Below are 19,679 nucleotides of genomic sequence, written 5' to 3' on the forward strand. Positions count from 1 at the left end.
AGGGCTAAAAAGCCATGTTTTCACTGCTAATGAATACAAGGCATCAGTTAGCCTGCTGAAACGGATGGTGCATAAAGATTTACAATAATAAATTATTAATTTAAGCATTCATAAGGGAGCAGCAACTATTTAAACACCATCTTGACAGGTTTCTCTTTCTTTCTCACTTCCTTTTTCTCATTTTTTTTTTTTTTTTTTTTTTTTTTTTGGACAGGTGCAGTGCAACATCTGGCAACTTTACAATATGAGCTTGAACAACCATTGATGAAACGCATTCATTCCAAACACCATGTGTTCAGAAATCATGATCAGATTCAGGTGTTTACTGGAACTTGACTGCTTTCTCTTGTTTTGTTCACTAGACAAATACAGAAGTGACAGACTGTCAGTTCCACAATCAAGCACAAGCTGTAATAATAAGCTGTAATAAACACAGCTGCGCTGTTGATGAAAGGAGGATGAATATATGGAAAATAGACATTCTGTTGTGTTATCTATAGTCATACAAGATGACATGCCCTGGTAAAGACAGCTTACAATACAATGCCTAATGAAATCCTCAGACAATGAGAATCCTCCCATATTCTTCCATGGTGTCTCTTACTATTTGATTATATACTGTACATAACATATCATGGCATTTAAAATGACAACATGAAATCAATCCAATTGACTTTCCCAATACCAGTGCTGTTATTGTTAACTAAACCAGTTTTTATTAATTGAAATAAATCTGAAATAAAACATTAGATGAACAACTTAAACTTATTTCAGTTAGAAGCTTATTTCAGTTTCTAATTTTAAAGTTGAAGTAGTACAATTAATGAAACTGAAATATAAATAAAACCTTTTTAAAAATACTACTACTTAAACAAATAAACTGAAATTGTAAAAATTCTAAATATTAATAACAGAACAATACATTATTACTAAAATAACACCACCTAATGCACGCACCTGATCTTACTGTATGTGTGATCCACATGTGCACCAAACATACAAAATAAATAAAAATAAAATATTCATCCAATTTCCTCTGCCTTTGAAATGACTTTGTGCAAGTGGAAGATCAAGACACTCCATCCATTTGTCCAACCAACAAACAGTCCTACAACAAACTAAAGAAATAAGTTCAGTACGACTCAAACAATTTGCAATCCAATATGTTACCAAAAAATGACACAAAAATAAACACATTTCTAACTGACTTTTCACAATAAAATAAAATCCTGATCCTCAAGTGCTACATTATTTCATGCTACAAATCCTGTTGACCCTGAAACGTGTTGCATCGATAAAATTAAATTAACAGCTAAATCAATTTCATGCATTTAAAAACATGTATGAGTATTATCAATTAAGATAACAGAATACACTGATATCAAAACCAAACTTTTTATGTATGATCTATAAATATCTATAGACTTGCAGTAATACTGTAAGCACAACATACAGTCAGCATACAGACACTACTCATGTACAAGAGTTAGCAGGCGACATCCATGCCCCAACATGCTCCCTTTCACCCTCTACCTCTAGATCACTCCCTCCCTCAGCAGTGGAAATTCACTGGGAGCTGATTGTGGCAAGAGAGTGTTGGCCCAGCTGTGAGCTTTAAGAACCCATGATGTCAGACCCATATTTTCCTTGGAGAGTTTCTCATCAGCTGCATTGTTCCTGGAAACCATGGTCTGTTCTCTGGGCAACAAAGAAGCCAACCCCATCTCGGTCCACCATGGTCCCGCTTGAGCCCCCATTGGCCCCTTCTTCCCTGAACCCATCATTTACTACACCACCAAACAACAGACAAGTAAAGAAAATAATCTGGTAATATGATCAATGGGGAGAGCATCTTGGAATTGTGACCATAAATTCTCCTGGTTTCCCAAAGGATGATCAAAAGCAGCTTTTTAACATCTTTGGAAAATGGAAACGTATGGTTTGTGATGACGTGTGTAACAAAATAGTAGAGAGTAACATGCCCGGTCTTTTTGGCATCAGTTTGGGAATATGGTGATGATACTGGTGATGTCATCTAGCCAAGCATCTCTGTTGACCACAAGGCACGTTTGACCACTTTACAGCAGTGCCCCCTGATATGAGAAGCAAAGGAACTAAATGTTCCCGCGAGATGCTCCCTGACAAAGTGCTTGGTTCATCAGTCCCACAGCTTAAATCTTTCAGTCCATTTCTGCAGTACTGTTTTTTGTTGCATTATTTAAAACTCATCACACAGCTCCAGCTGTTGAAGAATTAATGCTTTTCCTCGAAAGAGAAGCATCCACATGTGATTTTAAATTCAAACTGGCAATGAGTGGAATATCTTTGAGTGAGCGGCCATAATTGTACGTAACTTTACCCCATCACACGAAAACAAAACAAAACAAAACAAAACACTGTCATTCAGACCACTCTCTCTTTTCCATTACTGTGTATTTCAGCTGCCAATTCTGGAGTGGATACCTGATCCATCAATGGCAAAGACCTTGAGGTGAGTGATAGGGCGAGATGGGGCCGTGGCAGAATCCAGGGCCAAAAGCGTGATTTTGTGCAACAGGAAAAATAGCCAAAATTCTGATGTCATTATATATTTTGTGTCACTGATGGTAATTCCCATGCAAAGTATTCAGGGGACACAAATGGATTAGATTTGTGAAGGAGCAAATCAACTGTCCGTCCGTCTGTACTCTCAAAGCACATACCACAAACTGCTGAGAGCTTTTGCAGTACTATGAAAGCGGATAGCGGATATGAGACACTTTTTGAAAGCTGACATGTCCTGCAGTGTGATGTGCTAAATGCCATCTAAAACTATTTTGATGGGGGAACCGGTCACAGAACCTATAATATACGGTTTCATTTATTGAAGAAATAAAATGCAATAAACCAACATTAGCATTTTAAATTCTCTTTATTCACATGACTTTTGCTACCATGACTGAATCACTCTTCATTTAAAATAATTAAACAGAACCTTTGTGACTTTGTGGAGCTTACAGGTACATTAATAAAGCAGTATCTCCCTATCTAGCGGCCTAGTTAACATGTCAGTTACACATAGTTTGAAGCTTCAAAAACCTGGAGAACGATGAAGCTAGACCACAAATGTACTTCAAGTGTTTCACCATAGTGGTGATTGAGGCATGAAAGGAGATCTATGAATATTAGTTTGAAATTGCAGATCAGAATATTAGATTATCGTTGTAAGGGTATCAAAGGTGGGAAGAGGTCGCTCTGGAGGGTGAGACACATCAGAGCGCGGAGTGGCAACATAGAAAGAGGGATTACAATAACAGAGTGTCAAACTCTGAAGTTCAGTTGCACTCTTGCTGGAACAGTCGTGTCTCCATAGACCAGTTGAGTCCTTCAGTAGAAGCTCTCTCACTCCAACACAAATACTCACTAAATAAAGGCTGAGTGTTCCAAGTAAAATCACTTCAGCCGAGTTCAATAACTATTATTCATGTCCCATTTCTTCTTGCCTATGCAACAGGCACCATGATATTAATAAGAAAAGCTTTTATGTTTTTATAAGAACTGAAGAGGAGCCTTTGAGAGCACATCTGATTTCTTATGAAGTGCCCTACAGGACTCAGGCTGTGACTAGAACAATACAAGTGATTACCTAAAATCAGAAGAAAAAAAAAAACAACCTTTGTGCATCTGTAATGTGTGTTTGTCAGATATCACTTAAGATGCCATTAGTTACTTACATCTTGAGAGTGTGTACTAGTATTTAGTGTGAGCCCTGATTATCTCTCTGTGATTCATTTTAATGAATCAGTTACAAACACTGAAGAAATAAAGTCTTGAGTCTGAAATCATCATGATACGACACATTTACCACTGCTCTTCTAAATTGCACAGGCGAAATCCTGACATTTCAATGGGAATTAACATTGTCAGGAATTTTGCATAAGGTCAAAACATTTTCCCATTTAGATTTTGCAGCAATCTTCAGGAGCACATGGTGATTACAGATGGGTGTGTTGGAGCAGGGTTAGAACTGAACTCTACAGGTAGGCAGACCTTCAACAACAAGATTGGGCACCCCTGATCTAATGAAATTATTAATAATCCAGCTCTGACCTACAAACAAAAAAAGTACATGAAGATAATAGACGATACCGTGAGGTGGCGGCACCAAGGGAATTGGAGTCATTTGATGGATGACGATGTCTCACAACAGGTATTCTTCCGTCTTTGAGGCTCATTACTTTCATATTGTATCCATTTGCACTGGATTACTACCTCTGCTTAGACAAAATGTGACCTCAACGTACAACCTTTGACCTGCTGCATGAGCTTGACAAACTAAGTACGGCAGAGGGTACGAACGCTATATTGGAAGGGGATGCCCTTTCCTCCAGATTCACAATGAAAGGCTCACAGATGTTATTTGGCCTTTTACAAAACCACAGTGGGGCCTTTTAGAAAAACGAAAACCATTCAAAATATAATCCTCCTGCTTTAAAACATGTCTCAATATCCTCCCTGTGGAAAGGCATCCACCTTTTATCAAGGTGAATAACTTTTCACCAAAGGAGAGCCACAGAAATCATCAAAACACAAATAATAGATCAAAATGGACAACTCATCATCATCATCAGACACTATAAAAGCACACATTTGATACTCGGTGGATATGCGAGTGCAAAGCCAGGTTCCTGCAAGCAAATCAACCATCGCCCATGATCATGGCATCATCTTACATGGTCATCTTTGCGCTTGCAATTTTAGTTGAGTTGACTACTCGCACAACAACAGCTTTGCCCAAAGTTAAGATGGATGGAGAACATACAGACCAAGACAGACCGGTGTCGACAGAAGGAGAAGACTATGTAACCGAAATGGGACCTGGGCGTCTCACCTTCAGAAAACAACCAATGATAGAGGGCAGACTGGTAGACGAAGACGGGACAAAACGCATCTTCATACTTGCTGTAAGTGTTTGCATGTTAATTTCTCGACAAAGTAGGTTTTATTTATTTTATATTGTTAGATCAGGTAAAAACCAGAGATTTCATGATTGTAGTTGCAAACATTTACATGCAAGTTTTAGTCAGATTAAAGCAAGAAATCGTACCAGTCCGATTTCGCTGGTGTGGTAAGAATCAGATGACCTTTCTATGGGTATCAAACAAAGCTTTCTCAATTCAAGGCTGAATTGTCCTCACATTGCTACAATTATCAGTGCAGTAATGGAACAGTCGGAGAGGACTATGGGAAGGACACGGTCACAAGAGGGGAAATGGAATCTATGGATAAAAAGGCCCCACGGTGATATTGTGAAAACTGGCTAAGCGAGGCATGGGAAACTTTGTCGCAAATTGACACATTTCTTCCATGTGGGGCTCCATGCACCGGCTTTGTTCCAGTAGTTTGGGAGCAGTTATGGAGAGGGATCTTGAGGCTGCCCTTGGGCGTGTGTTGTTCGAATTAACTTAAACATATCCAGGTGTTGTTTCAGACTTTAATACAGCAGGAAAATTGCCTGTAGAGGGAGCAGTGTTTTGGAGTGAGCTTGGGCTGCTTCTGTTCAAGTGGCTGTCCCACATTCTGAAGTGCTGACTAAAAATGCCTTTCCCTTTTCCACCAGGACACAGGAATAAAAGGGTCTCTTGGGAGGGAAACCAACCTTGCCTTTTCGAGAACCTTCCCTGTGCTGCCACCAAGTGGGATGGATCACGCTCTAGACGGATTCAACACGAGGGATGAGCGACGTAGCACAGATAATGTCATTCCTATGGGCAGGAGGGATATAGACAGTAAGCACTGCTTTCTCATCTTCTTCTTTCCATCTTCTTTATATATATTTTTACATAGACATGACAGTAGCCTGATATGCTTGAGGAAACTTGAAGACTAAGTTTTAAATAATTTGACATATTTTTATAGTTAACATTCTAAGAACAATTTACCCAGTGATGGACTGGCCATCCATCCAGGCCATTTCCCTGCCCAAGGGAATGGCCCAAGATGCTGGGATAGTCTCCAGTATCACTGTGGTTTGAAAAAGGGATGGATGGATTAAAAATGGGACATTACCAAACTGAGAAGAAACCTTATTAGAAAACAAGGGTTTAAAAAAAAAAAAAACTGACATCCCTAACTTTCTGAAAAACAAAACCAGAACGATTACCAGAAATAGAGCCAGACTAAGATGGTTTGCTGGTCTTACCTGGTCTCCTAACTGAAGAGTGTTCAAAGCTCCTCTACAACTGGCAAATCAGACCAGCAAAGCAGCTTAGGTTGATTTAATCTTTGTTTCAGCAGGGAATATACCAGTGAATAAACAAGTAGCCTTCCAGTTACATTTAATGCTAAATCTGTTTTGCTCTTCCTGTTCTCTTCACAGTACTGAGGTGCATGATAGGGAGAGTATACAGGCCCTGCTGGCAAGCTTGAAAACAGAGCAGCTGACAAAGCCCCTGCATGATTTTCCCAGCTCTCCCCTGATCCTGCAAGACACTCCAAATATAAAGATGACAAACATACTTGTATGATTTAAAAAGAACTGAAATAAAAATGTATTAAAATCTGCAAAGTATGAGTCATGTTCCAGGGGAAGTGAATGCATTCATCATGAAAGGTACCCTGGTCATACAAACCTCAAATAAAATGACAAAAGTTCTTTCTCTGCCAACTCATAATCCTTTACCTTGCATCTCAAACATGCACACACACACACACACACAAATATATTCAAACACATGCCATCTGGAGTAGATGCCTTGACTTGTATTAAAGGAACAGTGAAAGCATTTAAAGGACTATTTCACCCAAAAATAAAAGGTTAAGATCAACATGTGGGTGAATAAATTACTAATTTCAGGTGAGTTATCACTTTAAATGCATTTAGACTACTAATAAATAAAACCTAACTTCACTGCCAAAGCAGAACATCATAATTGACAAGAGAATGGTCAGTAAATTACATTCTGAAAAAGCCAGTGAGTTTGCCCTAACCAGCGATAAGCTTCTTGCTGGGAGCTTTATTCCTTTTCCCCAGCCCTCCAGTGGGAGTCTTGGTAGGGGGTCTTTTCTGAAGGGGCTGATTCTCTTCTTTTCCTTGCTCAGTGCACTCTCTATTGGCGAGCTTTCTCTTTGAGGTCCCAGTTGCTCTTCTGAGCTGTTCTGGCTGAGTCCCCTTCCCACCTGCTCGGTTCCAAGCATTTCCACTATGTTCCCCCAGAGCAGATTGGCTGGGACCTTCATGCCTTAAGTTAGTGGCCTCTGGATACATATAGACAGAAAAACAAGAAAGGAGGGAGAAAAGAAAAGCTTTGAGAATAAGGTGAAACAATGAGCAGGAATAAAAAAGGAGGGAGGGCTGAGGACGGAAGGGTAGAAAAGGTTACGATGAAATTGCTGACGTTAGTCTGCACTTTAACTGGCGGTGTGTTTATTTTTACAGCCCTGAAACTGAACATTTGTCATGTAACCTGGTGGAGCGAAGCACGCATTCCCACAAAAAGTGAGCGAGGGGGGGAAGAAACGTGTGCTCTTAAGAGTTTTTACAACAGATGTGGGGGCAGCCAGGTTTTATGGGATGGGGAATCGTTTAAAGGTTGATCTTAAGTACCAGTCCCAAAGCAGGGACTGGGCAGGGATCAAGGCCTGGGCTGTGGAGGTGGACCTGGGCATCTTTCCGACCGTGTGGCGTCAGAAAAAGGGAACACTTCTGCATGTGTGTGCGCAGCGAACAGACGAAGCATGAAGGTTACTCGGTACACTAAGAACTGAGCCCCCTCTTAAGAAAAGAGGAAGCCAAAAAAACACTTAAGACCCCATGAAATGACTTAATGAATGCAGATTTCTTGACGATCGATTGCAGTGGGTGGGATATTCTCATTCTAGAGAGCCCGTGATTGGACATTAACCTGTGGCATCATCATTAATTAATAAAAGCATTATGTTTCATTCCGTGAACTTTTCAAAGGACACAAGAGCATCTAAATTGTCTCAAAGCTAATACACAAGGGCTACAACTGACAAAACTACTTTTGCATGGTGTCTTTAAATGTGGCAGAGGCACTACCTTTGAGACTGATGTCTGTCCCAGTGGGGTCAGGTTCTTCACACGTAAAGAGTTGGGTTTTTTGGGTGCAGGGTGCACACAGGTGGGAAGTTGGCTGGTGCTGGGAAACTATGTACATGTAAACTAAGAGCGGACAGTTAGCCGCAAAACCTTAAAAAAAATAAAATAATAAATTTGCTTTTAAACTTAAAACTTTTCTAAAAATGAGTTGTGATTTAGATTTTTAATCCAAATGTATGTTTGTAAAACAAAAATATTATAAACGAATGATGTATGGGACAGTAGCCCTACAGCACTGGTGGAACAGGACAAATAACAATCCAATCAACTGTCCGGAAACTCTCTCACACTGGCCACAGGTCATCAGGCTGTTCTCATTTTTGGGCCCTGCTGATACAACTGGGTGGACATGACCACATCTAAAATCTTATGAGAATGAATACAAAAAAATAGGATAAATATTGCGGTCCAGAGGCTGGCGTGAGGTGCATGAAAAAAAGAAACGGTATCTCGCACAGGCGTAGTGAACTTCTAAGGTCTCTAGGGTCTCAGAGAAGCGCTGATCCACCTCTTTCAGGGCCTTTGATCCATCCCTGCTTAGGATTATCAGGATTCAACACTCTCTCCCTCAGGCTAGCCGGCCACAGTAGGAGAGTGGAATTCAGGGAAGTAAAAAACAAATTTTAAAAAATACTGCAGGCATAGTTGGGTGGAACTGCAAAAGCAGAGAGAAAATGGGGCAGTGGGTGTATCTAGGGGTGGGGGAGGGGATCAAAGCTTGAGTACAGCTTTTTCAAAAGAGCACCTAAAACAACAGTATCGCTCAGATTGGGCGCTTTCGTATGGGAGGCTTATATGGTACATTGGGCAGCCCTGACCGTACACCAACAGAGAGCCCAAGAAAAACTGCGACAGGCTGGGTCCACTAGCTACTTCCTCTGATATGAACGTCACCATTAAGCCCTCAATAAGATGAGGGGGTGTGTCTCCCTGTTTGTAAAGCACACAATGAAATGACGCATGGTTGAATAACACCTGTTTTGGGACAAACCCACTGAGCCAGCTGACACAGCACCAGTAGCAGTGATATTATGACCCCATTTACATGTGGTATTAACATCAGATCAAATTATAAGTGGTCAGCTGAGACACATTAGTGGTCACGGTTTTCACTTGGTAGTAAATGTGTATCGAATGAGTTGAATCAGTATGAGTGGAGGGTTTCTGATTGTGTATTAGTGTCTATGTCACGGTTTTATTGTAAGTTAAATAATAATGATTATTTTAATAATTATTATAAAAATAGCCATTATCCACACATATCCAGGGTGTTTCCCTGCCTTTTCCAGCCCAAGACGTTAGGATAGGTTTCAGGATCTCTGCGACCCTACATAAACCCTAAAAGGTTTGGAGAATGGATGGATTATTATTATTATTTTAATCATTAGGTTTAAATTCATATTAAATAATTTTACATCTGATACTTTTACACAACAACAAAACTACCATTTTTAGAACAAACCTTTTATTAATAGTATTCTATTATTACTTTTTACTTAAAGTTTTATAATAACAATAATAAATTGTTAATATTTAGAAAACACTTTTTTATTATTACAGGTTTATTCTATTTTAATAGTTTTTAATTACATTATTATTACATATTATTACTATTATTAATACTAGTACTACTAATATTTTTAATCAATTGTTAATGCCTAGAATAAACCTTCAATCACTATTAATAAATTGACTTCAATACTTTTCAATAAATAATATCACATATTTATGATAACAACAACCAAAAATAAATACTCTTTGGAATGTGACACTTTGAAATAAAATATAATGTTTTGAGCAGAATTTTGTGTTATTTTAGATGAGTACCTGTATTAAATAAAAAGAAAAATGCAGTTTTCAGTTTAGTTCACTGTCTAACATCAACTTGTAGTGACACTTATGCATGTGCTTTTCCAAATTGTCCACATCACACATTTTGGACCCTGTTTACACCTGTGCTTAGGACAACCCATTTGAAATTGTGTTAACACATACAGACATTAATACCAGAGGCCTGTTTTGAGGCTGTTTTTAAATGGACATTCGTAGCAGGAAATGTACTAACATTATGTAAAAATGCACTACAATCTTTTTATATGTATAATACTGGCCCTCAGTGTATCAACTGGGGTTCATTACGAGTTCATTAATCCTTACTACATAACTGTTCTCAGAAAAATCTCTCTCTGCAGTCTTAATGCTGGAGGAACCTCTTGATCTCTCCCCTTGTGCCAATCGACGTCAGTTTGTGATGAAACTATTGGAGTACAACTGGATAAAGTCATACTGCAGACAACAGGAAACAATAACCTTTCAAGTTCCCCTTCATAGCTGAGTAACGCCACTGATATAGCATGTTCAAAGTGAAATTGATGCAGAAAGCTTCCGCCCGTCCAGTTCAGGAAGCGGTGAGCTGCCCTGGGACCATTACCACTCACTAACACAGGAAGGCGGCCAGAAAGTGGAGGTCTAAAGAGACATCTGCTAGTGCAATCAAATAAAGAAGCCTTTTAACAAAATGTGCCTAGCATAAATGTTCACAGAGCGCTCACCCTTTCTCGTTGGTGAAGATGCCCAGTACTAAAAAAAAATTAAACTGTCATTTCCCACCACACTTAAAATGTGCTAGCAATCCAAAGACTAGTTAAGGTTGGTTTCAGAAACAAGCTTCTTGACAAACATCATTTCGTTGCTATCCAGGCCGTCATTTTTTCTAAGTATTTTATGAGTGAATAGTAAAAAAAATCCTTCTAAGGCCAAGAGATAATACTAAATTTTTAGCACATACAAATGTAATCTTTCTCTCACAGCCCAGCGGCACATTTTAAATGTTTTCTGGATAAGATAGGCTTTAATTGTGTAAGCGTGCATCACTGCCAGAGGTTATTGGTTAAAGTCTGGAGTGTACTGTGTGACACTAAATTTCACACTCTGTGGTTGTTTTATATAACAGGAAACCTGCTGCACAAGCACCGTGCATAAAAAACAGCTGTATAAATTTGCACATTACAAAACAGAGGAAGCAGATGATATAGCTTGTGAATGTGCATTACTTGCTGTCTGTTTTAAAAATCAAGTGTCACATTCAATTTTTGTTTGACCGCTATTTGAGATTGGGGTCTCTGCTTACAGGCCTGATGATTCTTTACCTTGGACTTGATGTGTTCTTGTTGGCTCAAGACGCGGTTCCGTAAAGGCTTTGGAGAAGATCCCGTGGGAGCTTCTGGAGATCTATAGACACAAAGTAGAAAGCGAACAAGCTGAATATTTAAAGATTAAAACAAGGTGTTTAAATGCAAATCACAATTAATTGCAACATAAAGAAGTTTAATTGGGCAAAAACACAAATATACACAAATTAACTTTGTCACACCTTTCAAAGGTAAGTGAATTTTTTTCCACATTTTTTTTCTTACAACTATATTTTTTAATAAAAAAAAAATATTATTATTATTATTAAAATATTTAATAAATTATAATACAATATTTGTAGCATTTTAAATTCATTAAAAGGGCAAGGCGGCAAATGAATTGAGAAAACAGACAGAAAAATAAATAAATGTTTCTTACCGTTTGTATTAATGCATTACATTTGTTATTATTATTATTATTACTAATAAAATGAATGAAATAAGTATTATTTTAAGCATCAAATTAAGCATTGTTATTATTATTTTTTTTATTTACTTCAATTCATAAAAAAAAAGAATTTATTTTTGTCCCATGACCACAGTTAACCATTTTATATAAAAACGCTAATACAGCAATGTGGAGTACCTCACTTGTAAAGGGTAAGAAGACAAGCTCCAGAGCTGCCATTAAGAACTGCCTGATCTTCAGGGAGCAGTTCCGCCTTGTTCCTGCAGGGCGGTGCTAGTGCTTCTTCATCGAAAAGAGTCATTAGAACCTTCACAGTCTCTCGCTTTTGACCGATACTTTCCTTGAGACTTTTGCCTGTATCCTCTGCTGCAAGGTACACTGGGTCTCCATTACTGCAGCCTTTGACCAGACTAGCTCTAATACTAGACACCAGCTTGAATCCAGCTCTCTGTTGGAAAAAAACAGTGCAACATACAATTAAAAACACCCATTTTAATGTTTTAGCAGTCCTAAAGGTGTGGTCACAAACTTTAAATATTCTTCCATTCATACGCATGCAAACATAAGAGTAAGTTACACAAGTACATACAGGAAGGTCCAAGAGGTTTTCGTGCCAGACCAGCGCTATTGCTGCACTCCACCTCACTTTATGTGTGAATATGAAGAGATTAATAAACGTAAACATTTGGGCTGCAGCGGGAAAGAGGCCGCCCTGAATCCCTGACCTTGCTTTTGGGAAAGGGAATTACAGTAACAGAATCATCTGGGAAAACAGATGTTAGCTGTACGAGAGACCCCGATTCCCCCGTAAGGAGTGTTTGTGTGTGGTAATACAGTACTCCATAAGGTGCTGGGAGTTGGGGAACTGCACAGGCAGGGAAGCAGGCCGATGAAAGACCCCTTTTGGCTCAGCGCTCACACTCTCTCATCAGAAAAAAAGAGACGTGGTGGAGAACAGGAGCACATGCAGCAGGTTCAAGGCACTTCCATCAAAGACATGAAGTTGATGCACATGATGCACTGCAGGAAATGACCTTGCGTCCTCTCTGAATAACTCAATCATCTATTCAATTCAGCTCCATGTGTTGTGCTGCCAAACGTCTAGAGGAGATTTGCTTGGACGTTTTGAAGTGCGAGTTATCATGGCAAAATCTCACCGTTATGACGTTTAATCATAGTTATCAAACTAAGGAGGGACAAAGCCGCCATTTGCTGTTCGGTACAACACACTTTGATGTTCCTCAGATAAACATGCTTGAACAATTCAGGCGATTTCATTAATACTGGTGCAGACGTCATTAAAGGTTGCTTTTTAGAAGAGGATCATGCATCGATACATGGCAGCAGGTAAAAGACGAGAGAATCCGTTTTTAAGATAGGACGAGACAAACAGATCCACAAATACAGATAGCAAGTACAATTTCTTTGGGTAAAAGCAAGGTGAAAAAAAAATCTTTTGTATAAATTAAAGGCTTCTCTACACTCATCTGGGGTTGTGCACTAGTCAAAGCTAGGTCATGACTGTCCTGGCTTTCAATTCAAAGCAATGGCTGTGCACACAATAACATAATACTCATACTACTGCTTAGGTTAGTATTCAGCATGTGCAACATACAGTGTCAAAATTTTTGTATGCATACTTGAATGACCTGCAACATCAGGCAAAGAGAGCAATAAACATCAGACATGGTGCATGGCATGGAATAATGTTATCTCATAAAGCAAAGTACTTCAAATGACCTTCCATTTCTAGTGTTATCAATTAGCAGCAAGGAATATCAGCTATTTATTTTTGGCTGATCTGACTCAAATTAAAAAAAATAAAATACATGTCATCTTGTTTCAAACACAATTACTTTGTGACCAACCAGAAACTTTTATCATAAAATAATTAATAATAATAATATTAATAATTAATAATAATACTTTATTAATTTTGTATTACTTTTTTGACCTGTATTGGAGCGAAGGCAAAAATCTACAACTGCTATGTAGACTTAAGACATTTGTTGTGTTCAGAATGGATTACTATGGATATGTATTTCCAATACAGGATAAAAAAAAATAAAAAAAAGCATGAAAACGTACCTGGGATTAGAGGTTTCTCCCAAAACTTGGCACTGGTCGATAAAATTGAGAAACTCTGATAAGGCCTTTACGTGCTTCCTTAAGGGGTGAGACTCCGGTGGGGCATAACCCTTTCCTCCCAGCTGTATGGCCCTGACAAATGATGTAACTGTCTGAATATACAAAAAATGGCAATTAATTAGCATTCACATTATGGTTAAAAAGATGTGTAGTTGAAAAAATGTACGCAAATGATAACTTATTTATATTTGAAAAGTATATAAGTCATTGCAAATTCACCAGGAAGAGAGATGAGGTGCTGTTGCAGGTAGCATGCCTAAGGTCAGTAAAGGCGATGTGACCCAAAGAGCGATTTGGGTTGTCCAGGGTGAATGCGAGAGCCATGTCATTCTTAGACTTCACCAGAAGGCCCAAATAAGAACAGAAAACTCTCCTGACAACTCTCTGTATCTGAAGGAAAAGTTGAACAACACCTTAGTGGGATAATTGGAATTGGACTACAAACACATCAACAAATGTTAACTGAAAGGGTAAAATGGTTTGTTTTTACCAAGAAGGGTTCATACTCTTCAGTTCTGCAATACTGATGAGTCAAGTTAGCTGACTTGGACTCATGTTGTATAGAGGACGGGCTTTTTCCACAGCCCCTTAAGCTTAAACAGGCCAGGCTCATAAAATTCATCACCCCAGTATTACAGTGGCAAAGCCCAGCGTCTACTCACACATAAATCAGAGCCCAGCAGAGCAGCTGTGAACAGAACTGGGCAAGAGTAGCAGTAGTTTCAACACACTATACAAAGTGCTATTAAAACATCCTGTTCTCATTCCACGATTCTGAATGTATGATATGATATGATATGATATGATATTCACATTCTTCTGAATAAGAGGCACATGCAAGGGGGTGAAAATTTAACAGGAAACAAAAGGGGAAAAGACAGCCAGCAAAAGAAAACTAGAGAAAGATTTCAACATAAAAGTAACAGAATCAGATCATTTTCTTAACTCCACCTTCCTTAGTTACTGTTGCCAGGTGCTTTAAAATGTCACACAGGGCAATGCCTTCAATTATATATATACATATATATATATATATATATATATATATATATATATATATATTATATATATATATATATATATACACACACACATACACATACACATATACACACACACACACACACACACACACACTAATAGAAAAAAACAAAAAACACTTATTCTAGTCTCATGCTGCTAATCTATCACCATTTACCTTTGGACTGCAGATTCCAGCCTTGTTGGATGGAGTTGCGGGACAAACAGGAAGTGGATCCAATTTCTCCAAACTCTTCTTTTTTCACCAATGAGAAACTGAAACAGTTGCATCTAGATATCGAGATAAGACCGAGAATATGCCACAGATTAAAAGATCTTTCAGATGGATAACTGAAAAAAAACAACCAAATCTGAGGCCCTCTGGCAGCACTCTCAGCGGTTAGGGGCTCCTCAGGGTCCTCATTTATCCGAAGCTCCTTGAACATAACGAAGACGTCAATCAAGTCCACAGTATTGGTGCGTTTCAAAAAGCAGTCATACTCTTTTTCGGATGAGGTCATAATTTTGTGGAAGAGGGATATCGTTGTGGGATAGCTGGAGGTTATCCAGAAGGAAGTATTTCCAGGCAGCCAAGACTTCACTCAAAGCAACACCAAAAGCCCCCATGTTCCTGTCAGGAGCAGAGCAAACACAGGGACGAGCATATTACGCACAACTGTTCCACAGAAAATGTACAGATATGGAACAAAAATGCATGATTCAAACTTGCGTGACTCATTCTTTTTCCTACCACTGCATGTATAAACTGCAAGCAAACATTTACATTGAATTCACATTATTGTTATTTAAACTTGTAGGATCTCCACTTTGAATTTCAAAGGGATACTCCACCCCAAAATGAAAATTTTGTTATTAAAGGGTTACTCAAACCCAAAATGAAAATTTTGTCATTAATCACTTACCCCCATGTCGTTTCAAACCAGTAAAAGCTCTGTTCGTCTTTGGAACACAATTTAAGATATTTTGAACGAAAACCGGTAGGCTTGAGACTGTCCCATAGACTGCCAAATAAATAACAGTGTCAAGGTCCAGGAAAGTATGAAAAGCATCGTTAGAATAGTCCATCTGCCATCAGTGATTCAACCGTAACGTTGAAGCGACGAGAATACTTTTTGTACACAAAGAAAACAAAAATAATGACTTTATTCAACAATACCTCTCCTCTGTGTCTCTCCAAATCAGCGTAGCGCCATTTTGGCAATTCTGAGCTGTACGCAGGCGGTGTACGCTCATCTGTGTCAGCTGCGCTGTGCTGATGCACTGTTTGCTTTCAAACCAAAGCATAAATATATGTAAAAAATGTATCCTTATGGTGCGGCTGATACAGAAGAGCGTATGCCGCTTGCGTACAACTCAGAATTGCCAAAATGGCACTACACTGACACAATTTAAGATATTTTGGATTAAAACCTGGAGGCCTGAGACTGTAATAACAGTGAAATAACAGTCTCAACGTCCATAGAAGGTATGAAAGTAGTCATCAGAATACTCCAACTCCCATCAGAAGTGCAATCTGGGTTATATGAAGTGACGGGAACACTTTTGTAAACGAAAAAAAAACAAAAATAACGACTTTATTCAACAATTCCTTTGTCAACAGTCTCCTCTGTGTCTCTCCATATTACCGTATGCTGCGTGTGCTCTTCTGTATCATCCACGCCACAAGGATGCACTGTTTTCTTTCAAATCAAAGCTAAATACACGTAGAAGCAGCACATCCTAGTGGCGAGTCCTTAGTGGTTATTTTCTTCACTTACAAATAGTGTTATAAAAAGGCCTCCCGGTTTTCATCCAAAATATCTTAAATTGTGTTCCGAAGACGAATGGAGCTTTTACGGGTTTGGTATGACATGGGGGTAAGTGATAATTTTCATTTTGGGGTGGAGTATCCCCAGAGGTGGGTTTTTGGTACCCAAAAACTGTACTCAAGTAAAAGTAAAAGTAATAGTCTGAATAGTTACTTGAGTAGGAGTAAAAAAGTATCGGATAAAAAAATAAAAAATACAAGTAGTTAGTTACTAGTTACTTTGGATCATATACTGCATATCTATACTCTATTTTTATTTAGATATATAGATAACATACATGTGTGTTTGTGTGTATATATATATATATATATATATATAAAAATAAAAATTTACACACACACACACACACACAGGTGCTGGTCATATAATTAGAATATCATCAAAAAGTTCATTTATTTCACTAATTTCATTCAAAAAGTGAAACTTGTATATTATATTCATTCATTACACACAGACGGATATATTTCAAATGTTTATTTCTTTTAATTTTGATGATTATAACTGACAACTAAGGAAAATCCCAAATTCAGTATCTCAGAAAATTAGAATATTGTGAAAAGGTTCAATATTGAAGGCACCTGGTGCCACACTCTAATCAGCTAGTTAACTCAAAACACCTGCAAAGGCCTTTAAATGGTCTCTTAGTCTGTTTCTGTAGGCTCCACAATCATGGGGAAGACTGCTGACTTGACAGTTGTCCAAAAGACGACCATTGACACCTTGCACAAGAGCCCACAAGAGTTCACAGAGCTCTGTGTCCAAGCACATTAATAGAGAGGCGAAGGGAAGGAAAAGATGTGGTAGAAAAAAGTGTACAAGCAATAGGGATAACCGCACCCTGGAGAGGATTGTGAAACAAAACCCATTCAAAAATGTGGGGGAGATTCACAAAGAGAGGACTGCAGCTGGAGTCAGTGCTTCAAGAACCACTACACAAAGACGTATGCAAGACATGGGTTTCAGCTGTCGCATTCCTTGTGCCAAGCCACTCTTGAACAACAGATCAGAAGATTCTCGCTTCAAAAAGGACTGGACTGCTGCTGAGTGGTCCAAAGTTATGTTCTCTGATGAAAGTAAATTTTGCATTTCCTTTGGAAATCAGGGTCCCAGAGTCTGGAGGAAGAGAGGAGAGGCACACAATCCATGTTGCTTGAGGTCCAGTGTAAAGTTTCCACAGTCAGTGATGGTTTGCGGTGCCATGTCATCCGCTGGTGTTGGTCCTCTGTGTTTTCTGAGGTCCAAGGTCAATGCAGCCGTATACCAGGAAGTTTTAGAGCACTTCATGCTTCCCGCTGCTGACCAACTTTATGGAGATGCACATTTCATTTTCCAACAGGACTTGGCACCTGCACACAGTGCCAAAGCTTCCAGTACCTGGATTAAGGACCATGGTATCCCTGTTCTTAATTGGCCAGCAAACTCACCTGACCTTAACCCCATAGAAAGTCTATGGGGTATTGTGAAGAGGGAGATGTGATATGCCAGACCCAAGAATGCAGAAGAGCTGAAGGCCACTATCAGAGCAACCTGGGCTCTCATAGCACCTGAGCAGTACCACAGACTGATCGACTCCATGCAACGCCGCATTGCTGCAGTAATTCAGGCAAAAGGAGCCCCAACTAAGTATTGAGTGCTGTACATGATCATACTTTTCATGTTCATACTTTTCAGTTGGCCAAGATTTCTAAAAATCCTTTCTTTGGTTTGGTCTTAAATAATATTCTGATTTTCTGAGATACTGAATTTGGGATTTTCCTTAGTTGTCAGTTATAATCATGAAAATTAAAAGAAAATAAACATCTGAAATATATCAGTCTGTGTGTAATGAATGAATATAATATACAAGGTTTCACTTTTTGAATGGAATGCGTGAAATAAATTAACTTTTTGATGATATTCTAATTATATGACCAGCACATTCATAAAAACACACACACACACACACACACACACACACACACACACACACACACACACATATATATTTCAGTGTCACATAATCCATAATTCCAGTATGTTGATTTACTATCAATGATGTTCTATTTAGCTTTCTATTCATCAAAGAATCCTAAACAAACAATTTCCAAAAAATATTAAGAATCAAAACAGTTTCCAGCGCTGGTAATAAATCAATATATTAGAATGATCTCTGAAGGATCAAATGACTCTGAAAACTGGAGTAACATCTGATGAAAAAAACTGATAGTAAAGTATATATATAATATATATATTAAGTATATTAATTATGTATATAATTATATATTACTTACTGCGCTGGCAATCGGAGCCGAGATGGTCCTCACTGCCGAACACAAGATTCAGGGGCGTGGTTGGCTGACTATCTGGGATTTCGGTATGGAGTTAAAGATTAGGATTATAATTTTTTTTGGTAGTATTATATCGCATTGTGAGTGTACTCGCACCTTTTTGTTGTTTTCCCCTCGTGGTATCTGATAGAGCGTTTGGACACGTGACGTCAGACTTAACAAGCGAAAAACTATAGCATACATGCAACCCAGCCAGCATCACATATACCTTTCCAAGTCTACCACTGAGCTAGAACATAAAGTCCGAAGACATCAAGCAAATCACAATAATAGGAGCAAGAGGCCCTTTGCACTTTATTAAGAACAGAACCTTCAAACTTCTTAGGTCCGCTTACCAACACTGATATTTAGACGCGTCCTATGTCTCTAATGTGAACCACATGAGAAAACAGACGCCAGCCCAGTAGATGTAAGTTATTATAAACTGGCCCGCTGCCTGTAAATTTAAATCCACATGCCAGGACGCCTGGACCAATCACAGAGCGCGATGCGATAGCCCCGCCCCCGCCAACGCAAACACAAGGGTCCCGTTTTGTTTCAAAGCCACCACAACGCGTATCAGTGTCGATTGTTGACGAGAAAAGAAATAAAACTCATGCGGTGATTTAAAGAAATATGAGAGCTATACAATCCACTTGTAAAAATCAATTTATA

The 19,679-nt window shown here is 38.7% G+C and overlaps 2 protein-coding genes across 2 annotated transcripts; one reads left to right on the top strand and one right to left on the bottom strand.

The window, feature by feature from the left end:
• Positions 1-4,691: 4,691 nt before the first annotated feature.
• On the top strand, positions 4,692-6,547 carry LOC109077492 (pro-MCH 2-like). Its single transcript, XM_019093059.2, has 3 exons — positions 4,692-4,943; positions 5,600-5,768; positions 6,359-6,547. Exons 1-3 carry the CDS (start codon positions 4,692-4,694, stop codon positions 6,406-6,408), a joined length of 471 nt encoding a protein of 156 aa, XP_018948604.1. The 3' UTR covers positions 6,409-6,547.
• LOC122139397 (PCNA-interacting partner-like) lies at positions 5,760-15,496 on the bottom strand. Its single transcript, XM_042736483.1, has 8 exons — positions 15,371-15,496; positions 15,048-15,125; positions 14,069-14,239; positions 13,790-13,941; positions 12,623-12,625; positions 11,884-12,147; positions 11,251-11,332; positions 5,760-7,236 (listed from the first exon to the last, which is right to left on the bottom strand). Exons 1-8 carry the CDS (start codon positions 15,494-15,496, stop codon positions 7,222-7,224), a joined length of 891 nt encoding a protein of 296 aa, XP_042592417.1. The 3' UTR covers positions 5,760-7,221.
• Between the last annotated feature and the right edge of the window lie 4,183 nt (positions 15,497-19,679).

The sequence above is a fragment of the Cyprinus carpio genome, chromosome A4 (assembly GCF_018340385.1).
Source record: "Cyprinus carpio isolate SPL01 chromosome A4, ASM1834038v1, whole genome shotgun sequence".
In the NCBI taxonomy this organism is placed as follows: Eukaryota; Metazoa; Chordata; class Actinopteri; order Cypriniformes; family Cyprinidae; genus Cyprinus; species Cyprinus carpio.